The 19905-nt window shown below is 41.3% G+C and overlaps 3 protein-coding genes across 5 annotated transcripts; 1 reads left to right on the top strand and 2 right to left on the bottom strand.

The window, feature by feature from the left end:
* Nucleotides 1–299: 299 nt before the first annotated feature.
* bicdl2 (BICD family like cargo adaptor 2) lies at nucleotides 300–7398 on the bottom strand. Of its 2 annotated transcripts, XM_084074444.1 has the most exons (9): nucleotides 7136–7398; nucleotides 5819–6034; nucleotides 4418–4534; nucleotides 3874–4020; nucleotides 3367–3513; nucleotides 2286–2360; nucleotides 1563–1645; nucleotides 1280–1394; nucleotides 300–701 (listed from the first exon to the last, which is right to left on the bottom strand). In XM_084074444.1, the coding sequence occupies exons 1-9, from the start codon at nucleotides 7385–7387 to the stop codon at nucleotides 525–527; spliced, it is 1329 nt and encodes a 442-aa protein (XP_083930570.1). In that variant the 5' UTR covers nucleotides 7388–7398; the 3' UTR covers nucleotides 300–524. The 2 variants fall into 2 exon arrangements, with proteins under 2 accessions (XP_083930570.1, XP_083930571.1); XM_084074445.1 differs by lacking the exon at nucleotides 3367–3513.
* A 3429-nt stretch (nucleotides 7399–10827) lies between these two features.
* mia (MIA SH3 domain containing) lies at nucleotides 10828–13119 on the top strand. The gene is made up of 4 exons (XM_084073881.1): nucleotides 10828–11081; nucleotides 11687–11820; nucleotides 11915–12025; nucleotides 12178–13119. Exons 1-4 carry the CDS (start codon nucleotides 10964–10966, stop codon nucleotides 12199–12201), a joined length of 387 nt encoding a protein of 128 aa, XP_083930007.1. The 5' UTR covers nucleotides 10828–10963; the 3' UTR covers nucleotides 12202–13119.
* Nucleotides 13120–14617: 1498 nt separating this feature from the next.
* Nucleotides 14618–16828, bottom strand: LOC311056980 (alpha-crystallin B chain-like). Of its 2 annotated transcripts, none has more exons than XM_084073847.1 (3): nucleotides 16517–16828; nucleotides 15616–15738; nucleotides 14618–15083 (listed from the first exon to the last, which is right to left on the bottom strand). In XM_084073847.1, the coding sequence occupies exons 1-3, from the start codon at nucleotides 16697–16699 to the stop codon at nucleotides 14889–14891; spliced, it is 501 nt and encodes a 166-aa protein (XP_083929973.1). In that variant the 5' UTR covers nucleotides 16700–16828; the 3' UTR covers nucleotides 14618–14888. The 2 variants fall into 2 exon arrangements, with proteins under 2 accessions (XP_083929973.1, XP_083929974.1); XM_084073848.1 differs by having other exon boundaries at nucleotides 14618–15080.
* Nucleotides 16829–19905: the final 3077 nt, after the last annotated feature.

The following is a 19905-nucleotide window of genomic DNA, read 5'->3' as shown; positions in this document are numbered from 1 at the left end:
TGTATTTTTGAACATATTTTTGAACAATCTTGAGTGTTTGAAAAAGCTTTCATACCATTGACATTTACACCCAGACATCCAGTGTTCACACTGACCTAATTTAGCAGCATTGGAGGAAATGAAGGAAACTTAAAACCTCTCTCCAAGTCTCTTACTGTATTATTAGTTGATAAGCAGCGGGCAGCACTAGTCTATTTTCAGATTGAAAACAATAATTGTGATAATGTTCACGAAGCAGTGTGGTCTCTGTTCTCTCTGTGTTCTCAGTTGATCTGGTCAAAGAAACAGTCACCAAATAGTATAGCAGATAAAATGTATTCATTTTCAATTTTACAAAAGATAAAACATGAACTGCTGGTAAACAAACTATGCAATTATAGATACTGTACATATATACAAAAAAATAGTTAAATATATTCAAATATGAGGTAGGTAGAAAGTCTCCTCTTAAAAATGTAACAAAAAAATCTCTACCCTCTACATCTAATGTATTTATCCCATGTTTGGGGTAAGAGCACCAGTCTTTATTTATCTCTAAACAGAGATGAGAAGAATCCTTTCCCTCCTTCTCCCCTCATTCTCAAGGATTTGCTTCTCTGCAGTCCTGTTGATTTTTCTTTTTCCTCTTGTTTGTTCTTCAGCTTCTCTCGCTCGTCTTCCCGTTGTTGAACCTGCTGATTGATGACCAGCCGCATGTCCTCCTGCAGAGAGGTTAAATAGAGAAAAAGATCTACTGACAGCCAGTAAACAAACGGTTGCTGGTTTGATGCCCCAAAACAGCAGGAGAATGTATTCCAGCTTCATGCTGCTTGTATATACTATAATAATACGTCTATTTAATTTTTTGAGGAGGATGATTTCGGTCCATCTGTCTGTCAGTCATCCGAGTCATCCAACACTTTATTGCCAAATAACATATCATGAAAACAATGGAATTTGTTTAATAGACCTCTACGGGCCACTAGTGAGGCAGTTAGACGAGTCTTGTTGATACTGTTCGACTATTATGCTGACTACATTTCATGCAGAGTCTGCTACAGAATAGAGTTAATGATTTAGTGCTTTGCTCAAGGACACTGCAGACACCGGACTTGAGCCCATATCCACCAGGATGGTGTCTGTACTCACTGTGCCACCCTTCTGTTAAGTACATGCCACTTGAGTTCAACTGTTGTTGATGAAAATAAGCTATAATTTCATGACATCCTCATAGATAGACCCCAACATACACCCTCTGTACTGTATTACTTTTCATATCATTCATTACACACAGACTCACCTGCCAGGCGTCCACCTCCTGGGACAGCGCCACCTTGTGTTTAATGGTGTTGAGGAGCTGCTGGGTCAGTGACTCTTTCTCCTGCCGCACCATCAACAACTCATTCTCTAGGGAACTGAAAAATGATGCACATACTGTAGATACATACTGATCCCAGTCTATCTATACCTGTAAGGCTGAATTAAGGCAACCCCCCTCCAAGAGTCTCTCTCATGTTAGTACTGCAGTGTCGTTACAGTATAAATGAGGCTTTAGATGTAACGCAATGTGTGGGCAGTCTTACCTGTAGCTTGGTTTTCCTGGCCTATGTCTAAATGGTTTGACTTCCTCTCCCAGAGACTCAAGTTCCTCCTGTTGACAGCGCAACTGAAAAAGCAAATAAACATAATACGTTATTATACTTTATATTTTAGATTATTCCACACTTAAACAGATCAGATTTATCTTTGGGATTTACAGGTACTGTAATTATAACAAATATATAAAGCTATTAATATTCCAAACAAATATTATACTGTTGTATTATATTGTACAGGTGAAAGGACAACTGCTACTGAGAATAGACACAAACTATCTGCATTGTACACTGATTGAAGATCTAATTAATACTTCTATATTACTGTAAGTTGGTATTATACTTCATCCAATCAATGTTTCCACAGTTCATAGGCTAAAAATGGGATACACTCTGTTGAACATTGTCTTATTTTTTCCTTGAACAGCATAGACTAAAATATGTCAACAACCACTACTAACAAATGCTTTCTTGAACATGATTCACACTTCAAACATTTAGTCAGTTGATAAGATCCTATTTTTCAAGTTTGCAATACTTATATTGTATAAGTACAGTAATAGGCACCTGCAATACCAACATTATGTAATGTACTGTATGTGCCTACATACTTTCACCATGAATCTCAACATAAGCACATATAACCTCAGTTACAAGACACTAAACCTGAGCTTATTTGTGTTCGTGAACAGTTCATACGTAGTTACAAACCTCCTCTTTCAATGCCTGAATCTCATCATCTCTTGCTTGCAGGACGGTAGAATGTGCTAGCAGAGCCTCTGTCGCCTGGTTAGGAAGGGATAGAACAGTCTGGTTAGCTAGATCAGAATGTTTGAATGTTTGTAAACAAACTGTTATTTCGGGTAGTATGTCTATGGATATCTACACAATATAAAATAAGGTGTCCAGAACATTAGCTTTGTCAGTAGCCTGTGGATATTTAGAACAAAATAATATATTTCTAATAGTCAATAACAATATCATAAGTGTCCTGTTCTTCCAGAAATAAGGTTAATGAATAACACTGCTCCAATGTAACCCTGCCAGAGTTATCTACCCTGAAATAAAGTTTCGGTGGTGATGTCATGATGTTTCAGTCTATACTATAGCAATTACAAAGAGTGTACCACACAGCACAGGTCTTAATCCGCAAAGTTATGGTTCTTGTTGTACCAGCAGTTAGGAAACCACAAATTTGATAGCACTTAGTATTAAATATTAAATAACAGTCTCAAGTCATGAAAAGAAGGATGTCAGTACATGCTGTCAACAAACACTAACTAGTGTTTGTGTGAGAAGAATTACAGCCAGATTTAATTAATGACAAATAACTAATAATATGCACTTAAGTTCATTTCAGTGTGAGAGGAATGATAGAGATAGACATTATATGGACTGGAGTTAGTAGAATTTAGACATTTAGCAACAAACGGCAGGGTAAATGTTCAAGTAAATAGTGTGCAAAGAAAAACAATTAAGTGCTACTGAGTAACTAGGATACCAGGTAAACATCAAACCTATGGCATCTATCTAAACAACGGCTATCTAAATAACATTCTTAGCAGTGTTCAAGCAAATAGTATGTCTATTTAAATAACAGAACAAATGTGATCAATTAACCAACATACATTTGCATACTAGTTACCTACTATCGAGGGTTAGTACGGTTAGTATTTTGCACACCATACAATCTTGTTCACTGTGATTGTACATGCGCCTGCGTGTGTGTCTGTGTCTGTGTAGTGTGTGTATAATATATATACTATATATGTTGTTGGGGGTCTCTGTGTACCTGTGATTGCTGAATTTCGCTAAGCAGGGACAGAGGTTGCGTGCGTGAATCTTCCAATAAGCTCTCTTCTCCCAGGTTCAGCGCACTTTGCTGCAGGGAGCGATTCAACGTACGCAACTCAAACACCATTCCTCGCTCCTGCTCTAGCTATGTACAGTATACACACAGACACACACACACATGCACACAGACATGCATAAACATACACAGTCATGTATGAGAACACACACACACACACACACACACACACACACACACACACACACACACACACACACACACACACACACACACACACACACAAACACTTGGATATTAGACACACACAGCAACAATGAGTGTGTTAGTAAACGGTTAGTGAAGTAAGTTACTTCTTATTCGACAAGCCCACACAATCAGCCCTGCTCAGGTTTAATCCCTCATTCTCAGTCTTGAAATAATTAATGGTTTCAATTCACTTCAAGCCTTTTTTCCGCCGGAAAGCGGACAAGCTGCCGGTGGCCTCACCTCGGTTTCTCTCTCGTTTAGTTTGGCCTGCAGATCTGTCACTCTTTCTCTCAGCCCTTCCCTCTCCACTCGCAACCTCTCACTGTCCTCTTGTGAAGCTTTGATTTGTTCCTCCATGTGTGACAGTCTCTCTTGCAACATTCTGTTCTACAGTGGGGGAAGGCAGACACAAACAGAGGTTTAGCGTTAGGATCAGGGTTAAGCCCAACTCATACTTTGTTGCACGACAACGCCATTGTGCAACAGAGCATAAATTAGACTTTAGATTAAACACACGGTGGTACTGGATGTGCTTTGATGTGTTTGTAAATCTATATGGTGCTTACATGCCTATATAAACCAGAGAGAATGGGGCACCTTAAATTATATGTCAGTGGTCATTATTATTATTTTTATTATTATTATATTATTATATTATTATTGTTGTTGTTGTTGTTGTGGGCCATTAACAACAAGTGAGCGGTACTGGGGATCAGAGTTTTGCTCAAGGACACTTCAGTAGTTGATAGACAAACACATATACAGTATAGTATACAGTATATACCTCTGCCTGTATGCTCCCCATTTGCGTGAAGCTTATATTTCTGCTAAAGGAGGTTTCGTCCATCTCTTCTCTGAGAGAACGGAGCTCAGTCCTGAGGGTATGTTCCAGTGTTACAGCCTGAATGGTTGGCAGAGAGAGAGAGAGAGAGAGAAGAGAGAGAGGGAGGGACAGTGAGAGAGGGAGGGACAGAGAGACGAGTTAGAAACACTATTGTTCTCACTGACGTTGAAGTAACAACGGTAAGAGCCCCTGAACCTGCCAGGCCACATTGCTCTTATCTATGATTTGACATAATGACAACATGGGGACATTCTCTTTCTTTCTTTCTTTCTTTCTTTCTTTCTTTCTTTCTTTCTTTCTTTCTTTCTTTCTTTCTGTATCCCTCTTTCTTTCTTTCTCTCTCTCTTACCCAAACTCTGAACTCAGAATTGATTCTCTTAAAGGACCACTTCAACTATTTTCAAACGTATCTTTATATAATTGGTCCTCACTAATGTTCAATGAACCATTTCTGTCTACTCCCTCTGTGTCTCAGAGGTGGGCTGGGGACAGGTTTTTATGCTAGAACAATGGCATCTATTTCAGTATGCTAACTTTTCAGGAAGAGAAAGGCTGTAGTTTCTATTAGCTTGGAGACCCCATCGATGATGTCATTGGTAGGCAGGTTTCTGAACTATCCACAGCCTACTTCTGAGTGAATACACATAATGGTGCCATCTTATGATGAGCATTACAGGGGTCATCTATATGTCTGTGCACGGACACATGTGTACGTGGCAAGACTTGGCCTTGTCCGTGGCAAATGTTTAGTTTTATTTTTTTACATACAATGTTCTTATTTTGATCATTAAGACTTATTACTGAATGTCATTCTCCGGGTTTTCTTCAGAATATGTATGACACTGATTTACTATTACACTATGGCACATTAGGAGTCCCAAAAGACAGTGGTTCTATAACTTTTTATTTTCAACGACCCCCATAACTCTGAGAGTGCACAATTGGAACCAAATGGACCCATTTAGTTCCAATTGTGCAGTCTCAGAGTAAAGTTAATTTAAGGCTATAGCTCTTTATATGTTCATGGTAATATTATTGTCCGCTCATTTGTATGTCCATGGCCAATTACATGATAATAACATAATAAGTAAGTAAGAGGTATGGTTAAAATGGGTGAAGTGCTCATTTTAAAGGAAACATTGTCAACCTTTCATATCATCAGGCAAATCATTCCATACACTTGATGATGTGAAACATGTTTGACAATTTCCAAAACAGGACAATGACAGGACAATTACATTTCAAAACACTCTGCTCTCTCACCCTGACACTGTGATACACACACGCACGCACTCACGCACGCACGCTCGCACGCACACAACTCTTTGATGTGCTCATCACCTCTGCTAGCTGCTCCACCAAGCGCTGATTGTGATTGGCTAACTGTGTCAGCTGTTCGCCCTCGTCTTTCCTTCGGTCCCGTCCTCGGCTGTGATTTCGCTCCACTTCGGCCCGTAAGGTGACCAGGTCAGTGTTCAACTCTGACTCCCTTTGGCCAGACACCAGCTCACTCATCTCCAGTCTCCTTTGGAGGACATGTTTTTCCTGCTGTAGAGCCTGAGACACACATTAATAATAATGTTATATATCATGTATATACGCACAGACCTTAAGATAACATAGTGTATGTAAGTTTGGAGTTATGGTAACTCATCTTACATTGTCTCATCAGCTCATCTATTCTCTTCTCAACTCATCTCATGGTCATTTCATCTCACTTCATTTCATGTAATCTCAACTCATCTCTTCTCAACTCATTTCATCTTAAGTCATTTCATGATCATTTCATCTCACTTAATTTCATGTAATCTCAACTCATCTCATCTCATCTCATCTCAAGTCATTTCAACTCATCTCATCTCATCTAATCTTATCTTTAACGTCTATAGAGTGGCTCTATCACATACATCAAAAACATTTGACAAAAAATCAGTAAAGTGTCATTCTCTCAAATAGTTAGTGCTGTGGCCCATGACAAGATAATTGCAAAGTTACAAGTTTGCATATGGCTCTCCAGACATGTGTAACACCCCATCCCCTTCCATATAAAGTGCAATATCATTCCACTGCACTGTCCCTTGAAGCAGAAAATACCTTTTTATTTATTTTTGTATTATTCTGTGGCCATATACCATAGATCATAACATACTGTAGTATCTCTGACCAGTGGTGTAAAGTAACTAAGTACATGTAATCAAGTAATGTATTTAAGTACATATTTTTACTTTAATTCAGTATTTCCATTTCTTTTACTTCTACTCCACTACATCTCAGAGGCAAATATTGTACTTTTTAATGCACTACAATTATTTGAATTCTTGAGTTACTACTTACTTTGTAGATTTAGAAAACATGGATTAACCACTTCAGCCCTATATAGACTTCGACCATATGAAAATAGCCAATCTACAACGGGTCACATCTGCTATTTTCAAAAGATTTTTATACAGTTTGAAAACTTGTGAAATGGGATATTCTGCATAATGAGTACTTTAACTTTTGGTACTTTAAGTACATTTTGATGCCAATATTTTTGTACTTGTAATCATTTTGAATACCAGACTTTTACTTGTAACAGAGTATGTCTACATTGTGGAATTGATACTTTTACTTAAGTAAAACATCTCAGTACTTTTCCACCACTGATCTCTGACATACCTCCACCTGTCTCTCCCTCTCCTCCAGGGTGGCTGCCAGCTCCTCATTCTTCTCGAGCAGGGCCTGTCCCAGCTCCGCCGCCAGGATGAGGTCTGTCTCCAGTCCTCCTCCTCCTCCATCCACCCCGCCAGAGATCGGAGACGACGCGGAGGTCGGGAGAGTGAGGGAGAGGGACAGTGAGGACGAGGAGAAAGGGAAGAAGGAGTCCTCTAGACTGGGAGAAGGAAGGCTGCTCTTTCTGGGGCTGAACATCTTCTCCAGGGGAGGTTGAAGAAAGGCGTACAGTAGTACAGACGAGAGGGAGGTCAGCACTTAGACAGCATGGTTAATGATCCACAGACACGCTGTCACAGGCCCACAGGAGGACGTGGAAAGGAATGCAGCCCTTGTGCTGCTGTTTAAATAGGGGTTTGTGTCAAAGTAGAAGATTGAAGTGTTCTCCACTCTGGCCTCAGAGGGTTTGATATGGGGCTGGTTTGGTCTGTCCTGTTGGAACACAGTCTCTTTGACCTGCTACAGAGTTGTCCTCCACTGTGGCAGTGTTGATGTTTTTTATCTTTATTCCCTTTATAGTTACCCTGTAAGAAAGAAAGACAAAAACAGACATTTAATAATATTGCAAAACAATACAAGTACATCTAGTAATTGCAAAGCAGTAGGAAGCGTGCTCATCATCAACAGCCATGTTTCCTGGAGCAAGAATAAATCCTTCTAAATCAGGCTCCAGTCCCCTTGGATAAGATGTGAAAATGTAAATCTAACTATGGAGCTCAAAATTGTGTTCTGTTTCAAGATTTGGGGCATTATGAGTGATGTTTTTAACCTTGTAAGGTGTATTGTCTGAGTCTCAGAGTATTTGTGTCGGGTAATGTAATCTAGCATAGCCTTTAAGCAGTTGCCTTGTGTCAGAGCTTCTTTTGTTGCTCTGACCGAAATACCAGTTTTACTATTATCTTTTTTCCACCCCTTCCAAATTCCAATGGTATTATACTCTAACTCAGCCAACACCTACTGATAGAAAACTAACACGAAATGACTATTTTTATGCACTTGTGCGGTCCTACCAGATACTGTAAATATCAACCATGATTTATATCTCAGTGGATTTGTTCAGCTGTGCTGATGATTCTTGAGATTTAAAGTATGCTCCCATTCTACTTGTTTTACTCACTGAATATAGCTTCTAAAATAACATGTGTCTGGAACAGAAACTGGGCTTGATTTATAAGATATCAGTCACTATCCAGCAGCTGCTATGGATGTACCTTAATATTCTGTGAGATAATAATCTTTTACACAGTTTAAAGTTATTCTACCTTATTATCTACTGTATTGTTTTCTGTGGCATATAGCCTACTTTTACTTTTCCGTTTAGTAAAGAATGTTGTTTTGAAAAGTGCTATAAAAACTAAATTTGACGCTATTATTGTATTATTTATTATTTGTATTATTATGATTATTACTAGCCTACTACACACAGTAGTCTTATATACAGAAACCCTCAAAAGAAAAGGATAAACCCTCCATTAGTGTCCGTCAGCATCAGCCACCTCAGACCTCACCTGTAAAGAACTTCCATGTCCCTCATACAATATATTCATGTAAGATCACCACCATTTAACATTCAATTAAATACACCTTCTCATGAACCAATGCTAACCCGCATCTCTTTAATGAAATAGAACTTTGAATGGACAAAAAGAAAAGTTTTCCTTACCTGCTGTTGGCGATGTTGCCAGCTATAACTCCAGTGTGATTCTTCCTGTCTGGTGAGTTGTTTGCGTGTGTGTGTGTGTGTGTGTGTGTGTGTGTGTGTGTGTGTGTGTGTGTGTGTGTGTGTGTGCGCGCGCGCGCGTGCGTGTTTGCGCGCGCGGTTTGGCTGGTTTCCTAGGAGCAGTGGAAACACAGGAGACTCCGCCCCTTGGGAGAGAGTCACAACATGAGATGTGGAATCAGTGAAGCCTTTGTCTATAAGCCACTCCCCTGCCATCTATTGGCAGAACCAGGTAATGACAGGTGCGAATCAGACTCTCAAACCTTTTTATTTCAAGGACCCCCATTCATAGGGGGGGACCACCCGTCCCGCATCTCGCGGGACAGTCCCGAAATTGGACTATTGGATTGGATTGGAGGGGGGGGGGCTAGTGAAAGTTAGAGGAGTTCGTACTGTATGGTGTGTGAGCTTACCATAATCACAGTTATCCTTAATCATATTCCATCATATTCAAAATCTTTTGGAGTTAAATGAGACACACTCCAGTCACTTTCAGTTCAGAGCACTGCAGAGGGCAGGTGTGTGTGTGAGTCTGTGTCCAGCTGACACTCGTTGACGCACATGCATCAAGGCAATTATGTTTCTACACTGTTTAGACCAACATCTAATCTATGGCATCAAAGCCATAGATTTTTTACAAGCGACCCTCTCTGGCTTAAGATATTTTGTTCAAATTGTTGTGAATATCTAGGCTACACGGTTGGTAAAGTCCAGATGACAAGAATATGACTATGATTTAGGTGGAATTTATATTTATATTATATTTAGTGTCTACATGTCCTCTGAAACCAAGGGGTTTATGGTGAGAACTTACTTAAGCCTTTATAATTGTATTTCTTTTTGTGTGTAAAACCCTTTTTTTATGTGTTTTATAAATAAAGCACCTTTAAATTGAAGATGATGGCCAATGTTGATGACAATTGAAAAAAGAAAAAGAAAATAATAATATCTAGCGATTTCGTGAGCCCAATATCGTATATCGTATCGTGAAATTTGTGTATTGTCACACCCCTAGTAGAAACACTATACTTCATTGTATGCCGATATGTAACAATGTGCTGCTTGGAAAAACAGTCCAGTTGTTGTTTGATATAATAAACAATAATCAGTACAAAGGGATTCTACCGTTGCGCCTCAGCCTTAAACGGCCAGTCCGGTGCGTCACAGGGGCAGGGACAACAGATGCAGAAGAGATCAACGCTGGAGCAACACAGACATTTTAAGCCTTTTTTATTTAGGCGCAAGCATACAGTCATTGTGTCCGTGTTGCTCCAGGGTTGATCTCTTCTGCAAACAATAATTAATAGTTGAGAAACGGTCTTGTTGTGTAATATAATCCACAAAATAAATTATTAGTATAGACACCCCCTTTGAGAACCACACACCATGCTTTCAGAAGAATTTCAGAGAATGTGTGTGCTCTAATGTCAAGCAAGGTTGCTATAGGAATAGGAACACATGACAAGGCATTACAGAATGTACACATAATGCATTCTCAATCTCTGCACAGTAGCTATAGTCTACTATATAAGAAAATACACAAATCAGCCAGACAAAACCTGCTACCAAACTTAAATGATATATGACAAGTACTATGGAAGTGCAACAAGTCACAAGTGCCCTGTGAGAATTCAGCCAGTCATTTCACAACTATAGGTAATGCAGGGTGAGAGGGGAAGAGAGAAGGAGGTCAGTACACAACCGGGGGTCTGTCTAGTCTGGCACCTCCTCCTCCTCCTCCTCCTCATACCCTTCATCCTGTTTACCTGCTAGAAGGGCTGAAAGGAGCTCTGTGTGTGTGTTGTGTGTGTGTGTGTGTGTGTGTGTGTGTGTGTGTGTGTGTGTGTGTGTGTGTGTGTGTGTGTGTGTGTGTGTGTGTGTGTGTGTGTGTGTGTGTGTGTGTGTGTGTGTGTGTAAACGTTTAAGTGTGGTGGGGCTGGAGAAAAAGGGTCTGCCATTATCGGACCCCCTTCTCAGAGAAAGCAGACTGACGCAGGATATCAAACAACTCCACAATACAACCCAAAGCTAAGCGGATACGCACAGATACAGACATGGCCTGCAGTCTTTGTTGCTTCCTGTTGCTGTGCATTGTGCTGCCTCTCTCTGAGGCTGGAAGACAGATGCCCAAACTCTCCGACAAGAAACTGTGTGCCGATTCCGAGTGTAGCCGTGAGTAGTAATTATATTCACATCATATCATATATCATTTCGTATCGTATCATATGGCTCATTTTCTATTAGGTAGTTAGTTGCATGCACCTCGTATTCCAGGTGTAAATGATTCCCAAAGTAGATGGTTGGAACACAAACCAGCACTATTATGGATCCCCTCCTGGGAGTGGTGTTGCAAATGAATGCCCAACAACACATCAGAGTAATAATAACTGCACTTAACAAGGCTTAAGAGATGACCATTGCTGCTTACAGGTTAGCACGTGCTGAAGGACTGAGGTCGCTTTTTTAGTTAATTGATAACCAACATGTTGCCAACATGGTATTGTGGCCTATTATTTCTTCACAATGCTTAGTGATGTGTCCCCCAAACCCCCACATTAAATGGGGGAACAATGTACTGTATGTCTATTTTAAATTAAGCAGTTATTTGTTGTTGTTGTGGTATTTTCTAAGTAAAGTGTATGTGTTGAAGTGAACAAGACACCAAATAGCAATCATCTGACGCTTGGTCAGATGTTGTTGCCTAACTTGTCAGTGGACCTGGGAGTGAGAAAGTGTAGTTCACCATTTCTGTGGCTTCTGTTTTCCTTCTGATCTAGAAACCATCTTGATAGCACGTGCCTTGCAGGACTACTATCCTGGTGACTGCCGGTTCATCCCAATCAGACAGGGCCAACTGGTCTATGTCTATGCCATGCTCAAGGACAGAGGAAACCTTTTCTGGGCCGGCAGTGTGAGTGTGGAATGCTATAGTTTCAGAACTTTACTTAATATTTGTTTCGTTTTTTATTTTATTTACATTTCAATCCTCGTTGCTAATGTAATAGGTTCAGGACTCCTACTATGGGCAGCAGGAGGCTAGGGTTGGTCATTTTCCCAGCAGTGTGGTGGAGGAGACACATGCAATCACACCAGCAACCACTGAGGTCAAGACTACTGTAGGTGGACACACGCACGCACACACACACGCACACATGCATGCATGAACATGCATGAACACATGCAAGCACTCACAGTGGATTATGAGTCATGTGGTGTGTGTGTGTGTGGTCTTTATGTCCCCTTAATGTATTTTTCCTCTCAATTGCAGAAATGGGACTTCTACTGTTACTGAGGTGCACAGCTGACCTTCATCCCCAGTGAAGAACACAACCTTCTTGCAGCCTAAACGACTCTAAGTACAATAAAACTGGCTATTCCTGTCAGCGCTGATGACCAAACCCCTAAAGCTGTTATGCAGTAAGCCCCACAGCTACCCCTATCCCCCACTACTGTCAGCTTTCATAAATGTAACTGGTATTTAACAAGGCTGAACAAAGCACCGCTGCTGCTTAAAAATGTGCAATGCTCATTGTGTTTTATTGCTTGTGTCACCCCATCTAACCTCTTACTTTTCTGGCAACATGTCCATGTGTATGCACGTGTGTGTGCATGTGTGCATGAATGTGTCAATTTGACTTTCAAAGTGTAAATGTCATAATTGTGACCTATGCTACTGTACGTGGCACCTGTTTTTTTTATAAGTGACAGAATCCACTTTTTTTACGCTAAAAGTTTGATTTTGAGAACTGTTTCTCACTATATAAGAGTGTATACTCTTCTATACAAGAGTGTATAGAATCGCTGAAGAACAGTGGGTTTCAATTATTCTGTGCCCAAATAGACAACTAAAAATCTCAATGCACACCTGTATTCATAACGGAAATAGCTGATCTACCAGCTCACATGTGATACAATAATACAATTGTATAATACAATAAAAAAGAAGAGAAAAAAAATCCAGATTTTTTGTATAATTCAGTATATATTGCAGTGATAATGTGTACTGTGTGATTGTCACAAAATTGACACCCTGTTTGAGAATCACTGCTTTAGAAGCAACAGATAAATATAATGGTAGCAACCCAAGGTTCTACCAAAGTTCAACGTCGCTTTAATGCAAAGAGAAAACACAGAGATACGTTAATGTTTCAAGGTTTATTCTAATGATTGTTATGCAAAACAGGTTTGTTTGTTTGTTTGTTTGTTAATACATCTGTCGGAGGCGTTATCATTACAGGGTATTGATGGAGCCATGGGCTATATCTCAGCAAACATGAATGCAGCTATAAATATGAAGGCTCATGCTCATATCAAACATTCACAAACTTCACACTCACCTTTACACACACACACACACACGCGCACACACACGCGCACACACACACACACACACACACACACACACACACACACACACACACACACACACACACACACACACACACACACACACACACACACACACACACACACACACACACACACACACACACACACTCTCTCTCTCACACACACACACACACACACACACACACACACACACACACACACACACACGTGCACACACATACGCACGCACACACACACACACACACACACACACACACACACACACACACACACACACACACACACACACACACACACACACACACACACACACACACACACACACTCACTCTCTCAGTCACACACACACACACACACACACACACACACACACACACACACACACACACACACACACACACTGATCTTAGCAGCTCTGAGCTCATGTTCCTCGGTAGCAAGGAGCCCAGCTTCCCCTTCTCTCAATATTAATTCTGATCTTGGCCCCCCCATCCTCAGCTGTCCTCCTGTTGATCCACCCTCCCTCTTCTTTGCCCCCGGTCCTTCTAGAGACAGACTTTACACCTGGTCCCTAGTCTGTTTTTACAACATACTGAAGCCCGATTTACACCAAATCAGGCTTATGACACTTATATGCTTCCAGAAAGCCTTAATTTCCTCCACACAGAGAAACAAACAATCAAAACCAACACCTTACTTTCTCAGACATTATCTTCGGCACACCATGACATTTTGAATTTATGTCCGTTAGTAGCCTACTCTTCACCAGGCTCTTGAAAATACTAGTGAATAAGCCTCACTGTACCAGTACTGCCAAGTTAAACTAATATTTAATTATTTAGTTGTTGTTAGCCTGGAATTATCAGTGTCCATTTATTTATATTTTTTTCCACCGACGAATGCTGACAATGTTGTCAACATGCTGTCACTTTCTAGTAACTTTAATGCCAGAAAGGTTGTCGATAAGCAGACTTGTACATATTTAAATTCTAAATGCCATTGGTACAGTTTTGAACATGTCATTCACATGCACAGTGGCATCAATATATATTATAAGGCACAAAGGTATATTAAAAATAAATTTGCTCTGCAGATATGTGATGGGGTAGATAGAATGAGTGTTGTCAGTGTGTTAATCACCCAAGCCTGCTCCTCACTACATTATGTCTTAAAATGCCTTTCAGCGTACTCCCAGGCAGTATAGCTTATCACTTCCGTTCAGTGAATTAGACTTTGGCATGAAAGCACCATCCGCTTACAGAGGAAACTATAGATTAACGCCTAATATACACTTCATCGCACAAAGGTGTCGCTTGCCGAAAATATTCGATTTTCAAGTGAAAAACCCAACATCATGCATATGTTTTTCACTCATTATTTATTTTCTTCTTTTTTTAGAGTGGCACCGCTGAGTGATGAAGTATAAATCCGGCAGTAGGGTCAGATATTGACTAATCACAAAGAAGCACTCTGTGCTATCAACATGTACAGTAAGCAGACAAATATACACTCACACTTCTGTCAACGAGCATGGGACAGACGGGACGTACCGAGTACAGAGATACAGGGACAGCAACGGTTTGGGTTAGTGGTTGGATAAGGGTCAGAGGTCAAGGGTTAGGTTCTGCTCTACTTCTTCTGTCTTGTTGCACCGTCTTCGCAAGTGATGGGAATCGAGCGCTCCGGACAGGCGGGGGAGCGGGGGGCGGTGACTGTCAGCACGCCGTCACACGACAGGCTGGAAGTGACCTCAGAGGCCATCACACCCACAGGAAGCTTGTACTTTCTCAGAAACTCCCTCGATACAATGCCGTGTTCGTCCTGCTAGCACATGCATTTATGGACACAAAAAAACATGGGATGAGATTAGTTGAGGTGAGATGAGATGAGATGAGATGAGATGAGATGAGATGAGATGAGATGAGATGAGATGAGATGAGATGAGATGAGATGAGATGAGATGAAAGGAAAGGAAATTAGATTAGATTAGATTAGATTAGATTAGATTAGATTAGATTAGATTAGATTAGATTAGATTAGATTAGATTAGATTAGATTAGATTAGATTAGATTAGATTAGATTAAATGAGATAAGAGGAGGTGAGGTGAAGATAGACGATTCGAGGTGAGGTGAGATGAGGTGAGATTTTGTACGGGCTAACAGCCAATAGAATACATTCAGAAACTGTAGACTGTTTTGTTTTTTTGTCTGATGCTAAATGAGGGTTATAGCTGCCGGCAGGAAGCTGAGGGATGTATGTTTGAAACTGAATCAGAATAATAATCACAACCGCTGCAGTAGTCTATAGGTCGCCATCATCAGATTAAAGAGACATTGGTTTACATCCCCACTGACCTGTCTGTCCTCATGCTTGGCATGTATTGTAATGAACTCCTCGCTCACGTTGACAGACACTTCTTCAGGGGAGAAATGCTTCACGTCCAGATAAATGATGTATCGATCCTTTTCCACGCGCATCTGCAGACAACACATGGATTAGACCAGTGGTTCTCCAAGTGGGGTACGGGGACCCCCAGGGGTCCTAGTTGAAGGGGTTCCAGGGGGGTCCCAGGCAAAGTTAGTTAATAATATAGCAACACTATCAGTTTAACCATTTTATTTTTTATACTTCAGCTATTCACAAGCTCGTAGCACAACGCGTTGTCTGGATCGATTTTGAAACATTTTGAAAAATCTTGAAACAAATTTAAAATTTAGAATCCCTGGCACAAAGTCTTTTCAGATCTGGGTCCGCGGCCAAATACATATCGATTTGGGGGTCCCTGTCATGAAAATGTTGGAGAACCACTGGATTAGACCACAGGACACAGTAATTCTAATAAATGCACCCTCTTGGTAATAATGTATTTGTTGATATTTGTCCCTATTAGTTGTGATATTTGACCCTGATACTTCGGCATTTGCTTCTTACCTACACGTTATGGTCATCATGCATTCTATCAATATCACTTACTGCCTAGTGCCTAAATGTGAGTTTTATTAATGATTCTGAGAATGAAAGCTGCGGATTGCAGGCCTTTGACGAGCACTCTGCCAGGCACCACAATAACACACAATAGCTTATTGTCATTGTCCCCACATCAGAAGCCCACATTTCAGTTGAAGAAACATGGACCTTTGTTCTCATGGCTTCCTGTTGAATATGGATTCCGTCATATTGTCCATTCAAAACATGGCAGACAGACAAGCAGTCGATGGAGGGTTACAGTACGTAAAAAGGGAACATGTTCTTTACCTCAGCATGCCCGTTGTCGGGCCAATTGAACCAGCGCAGGTAGGAGGGGCGTACCCAAGGGAGGGCCCAAGAAAATGGCCAGAGGAGTGGCCAATCAGAGAGCGCGTCTGCCGCCGCTGGCAGGTCTGTCAGCCGAGGGGTGGGAATCCGCCGGTACCAGGGGTACTGGATGGGGATGTCCATGGTGAAATAGCCCAGCAGGGGTGGAGAGATATGACAGGCCGTTGGGGTCCTGGCTCTGGTGAGTGTTGGGGGATGTCTGATGGCTGGTGGTCTGGCTCTGTCTGTTCTCTAGTGGGCTCCGTCCGGGCCGTGGAGCTGCTGCATGCTGCTCTGCTCTCGCCACCGCAGGGCCATTTATAGGCCTTGACTGACCCCTCCCTTCTGGCCTCGGCTTTGGTTCACTGTTTGTGCACCCACGTACACACACAAAAACATGAACACACACACACACACACACACACTCGAACAGATCCTGCCAACACACTGATCCTTCTAGAACGATGATGTCAACTGTTTATCCCTCCATCTCTTTCTCTCTCTCTCTCGCTTTCATTTATCCAACAATTGATGGTCATCTCTCTCTCTCTCTATCGCTCTATTGGTTAACTATGACTCTTTCATTCACTCTCTCTCTCTCTCTCTCTCTCTCTCTCTCTCTCTCTCTCTCTCTCTCTCTCTCTCTCTCTCTCAGTGATATGAGCATGAGTTTACATTGGCCAGGGATAATGCTGATGCCCCTCGGATCACCTCCCAGGAAATACTCCCGTCTGGGACCCTGCCTGTGTGTACGAATGGTTTTGCGTGCATGCATGCGTGCGTGTGTTTGAGGCATGGCTATGGTTGCCAAAGCATTAGCCCTCTAGGCCAGAAGCTTTGGATTTGTGTGTGGTGGATGTCCGGTAGAATGGGAACTGATGAGTTTGTATGGTGCAGTATTATCTTTTCTCTATGAGCTCAGTTGATAACTATGACAGGGGTTTTCAAACTTGATCAAGTCGCAGACAATCAAAATGGCCATGCATTTGGTCAAGGGTGTTGGATATGATTATGAGGGGTTAAAGGTAAATGTATATGTCCAGGCTCCTGATGAAGATCTGAATTGATTGAAATAAAAATACAGCTGAGCTTTTTCAGCATCACCAGTGTACAGACTCTATTTCCTTTTGTGATAGGCTATACTGTTGCTTGTCTTGCACCATGGGCCACGGATGTGCGCACACTACCTTCCTCAAAGGTATAAGGACCCCTGGGGGACCCTGAATACCAGTGTGAAAACCACCATCCTCCATCAAAAATCTTTTCTCCATGATCTTTGCTGTTATGTGTCTATATACAGTAGTGTCACACCTAGTGTCACACCCATGCCCTGGATGCCTTCTCCCTGTGTGTGTGTGTGTGTGTGTGTGTGTGTGTGTGTGTGTGTGTGTGTGTGTGTGTGTGTGTGTGTGTGTGTGTGTGTGTGTGTGTGTGTGTGCGCGCGCACGCGCGTGCGTGCGACCCATGTACCGCGCTATCGCACGCGCACGTGCGCGCAAACTTTTCCTATTTGACGGTTATTTATAAGGGTTATTTATTTCCAGCTGAATGGTTAAATGATTCATTAGAAATGACCGTGTGTGCGTTCATGAACGTGATAACTCTGTGAGAACCAGTATCAGAGTAGCGTCGTTACCATGCCAACCCGCCTGGCCTCGTCGTCGTGGTGTAGTTTGTTGTTGCTACTCGCTGGTTAATAGAACAAAAACAAACCAAAATGGGGACAGAAATGAACCTTCCTGCTTCGTATTACGGTGAACTTGATGAAAGGAACAGAGTTATTGTAGCTTTGAAAAAGGAAATGAACGTGTTCTTGACACTTATGAAAAAGGTCGCCTCGTCGCCCACTCAGGATAACAGCTGCTATGTGAAGGGGTAAGCAGCATGCAGTGATGATAGAAGTAGCCTACTCACATTTCTTACTTAAGTAAAAAAGTATCAAATACTGCAGTGTACAAATAGGCTACTCTGTTACAAGTAAACGTCTGGTAATCAAAATGTACTTAACTTGAGTAAAAGTACAAAAGTATTGGCATCAAAATATACTTAAAGTACCAAAAGTAAAATTACTCATTGTGTAGAATGTCCCATTTCACAAGTAACTAAAGCTGTCAAATAATTGTATTGGAGTAAAAGTACAACATTTGCCTCTGAGATGTAGTGGAGTAGAAGTGAAAGTATTGAAAATGGGAAATACAAAGTAAGTTACTTTACACCACAGCTGGTTTGAGCTTGATAACTAGAGTAACCCGTATACAGTATAGTGATGGTGGCTACTGTTCGCCCCCAGAGGGCGCTGTGGGGTTTAATTGGGCTCCCTTCAAATGGACGGCTCCCTTCAAATGGACTTGTACAGTACCTACAGTTACAGTAAGCCTTAGCCTACCTGTTTCTTGTTATTAGTTTGACCAGCAGCAGCCATGTTCTCACCTGTGTCATGATTGTTGTCCCCGTTTGCTATGGACCCTTTTCACAGCAAACATTTTGATGTGTGAACAACACAGGTGAAGGTAATAACATTAATTGTGGGGTTGTTTTGGTGCATCTGTGTGTAAACAGTTAACAGTAACACCTAAATGAAGCTCACCCACAAATAATTAATGTCATTACCCTCAGCTGTGTTTATCTCCTGTGAAAATGGTCTATTTAGTCATTGAGATGTGAAACGACTGTAAAAGCTGCCTGTTTGTATGTGTATAATATATACAGTATGCTAGTCTGCCCACAGTGACTCAATATGCACTGTATTATCATCAACCAACACTCATGAAGGCTAAAGTGACTCTGCTCTGACTCTAAATAGCCTGGTCTGTTCACAATCACAAACCTCATTGTAATGTCAAGTGTATATTGTGTTTATTGCTATTGTGCAGAACCCAGACATTGTACTTCTGATAGTGTTCTGGTGCTCTGAGAGTATTTTTTAAAACACACTGCACTTGGAAAAATACACACACATAAATCACAGTGTCTTAAACTGTCTTTTCCCCAAATTTAAAGGATTAAAATCCTGTCAGAGGTACAGAGCACGTACAGAAATCGACTTCCGCCCAAGGTGTTTGAGGACAACATGCTGCGAATCGCTGATTATCTCTTTGGAATAAAGGTAACCAGATAGCAGCTGCACAGAAATTGTACGGATGCATTTTTTACACTCTCTAGAATTTAACCAACACTATGTTAGGCTTCGTTCACAAAAGCCTAACATTGTTTTGAAACATCAATACCCCCCCCGCCCCCCCCCCCCCCCCCTGTAGTTGTACCAGCTAGCGTTGTGGCAGGGCTACAGCCTCCACCTGAAGTGCTACAGCCCAGTGAATGTAGCTGACATCAAAGATGTGCAACAGTTC

This window comes from Gymnoscopelus microlampas, assembly GCF_963454915.1.
Source record: "Gymnoscopelus microlampas genome assembly, chromosome: 12".
In the NCBI taxonomy this organism is placed as follows: Eukaryota; Metazoa; Chordata; class Actinopteri; order Myctophiformes; family Myctophidae; genus Gymnoscopelus; species Gymnoscopelus microlampas.
This window is presented reverse-complemented; position numbering and strand designations above follow the sequence as displayed.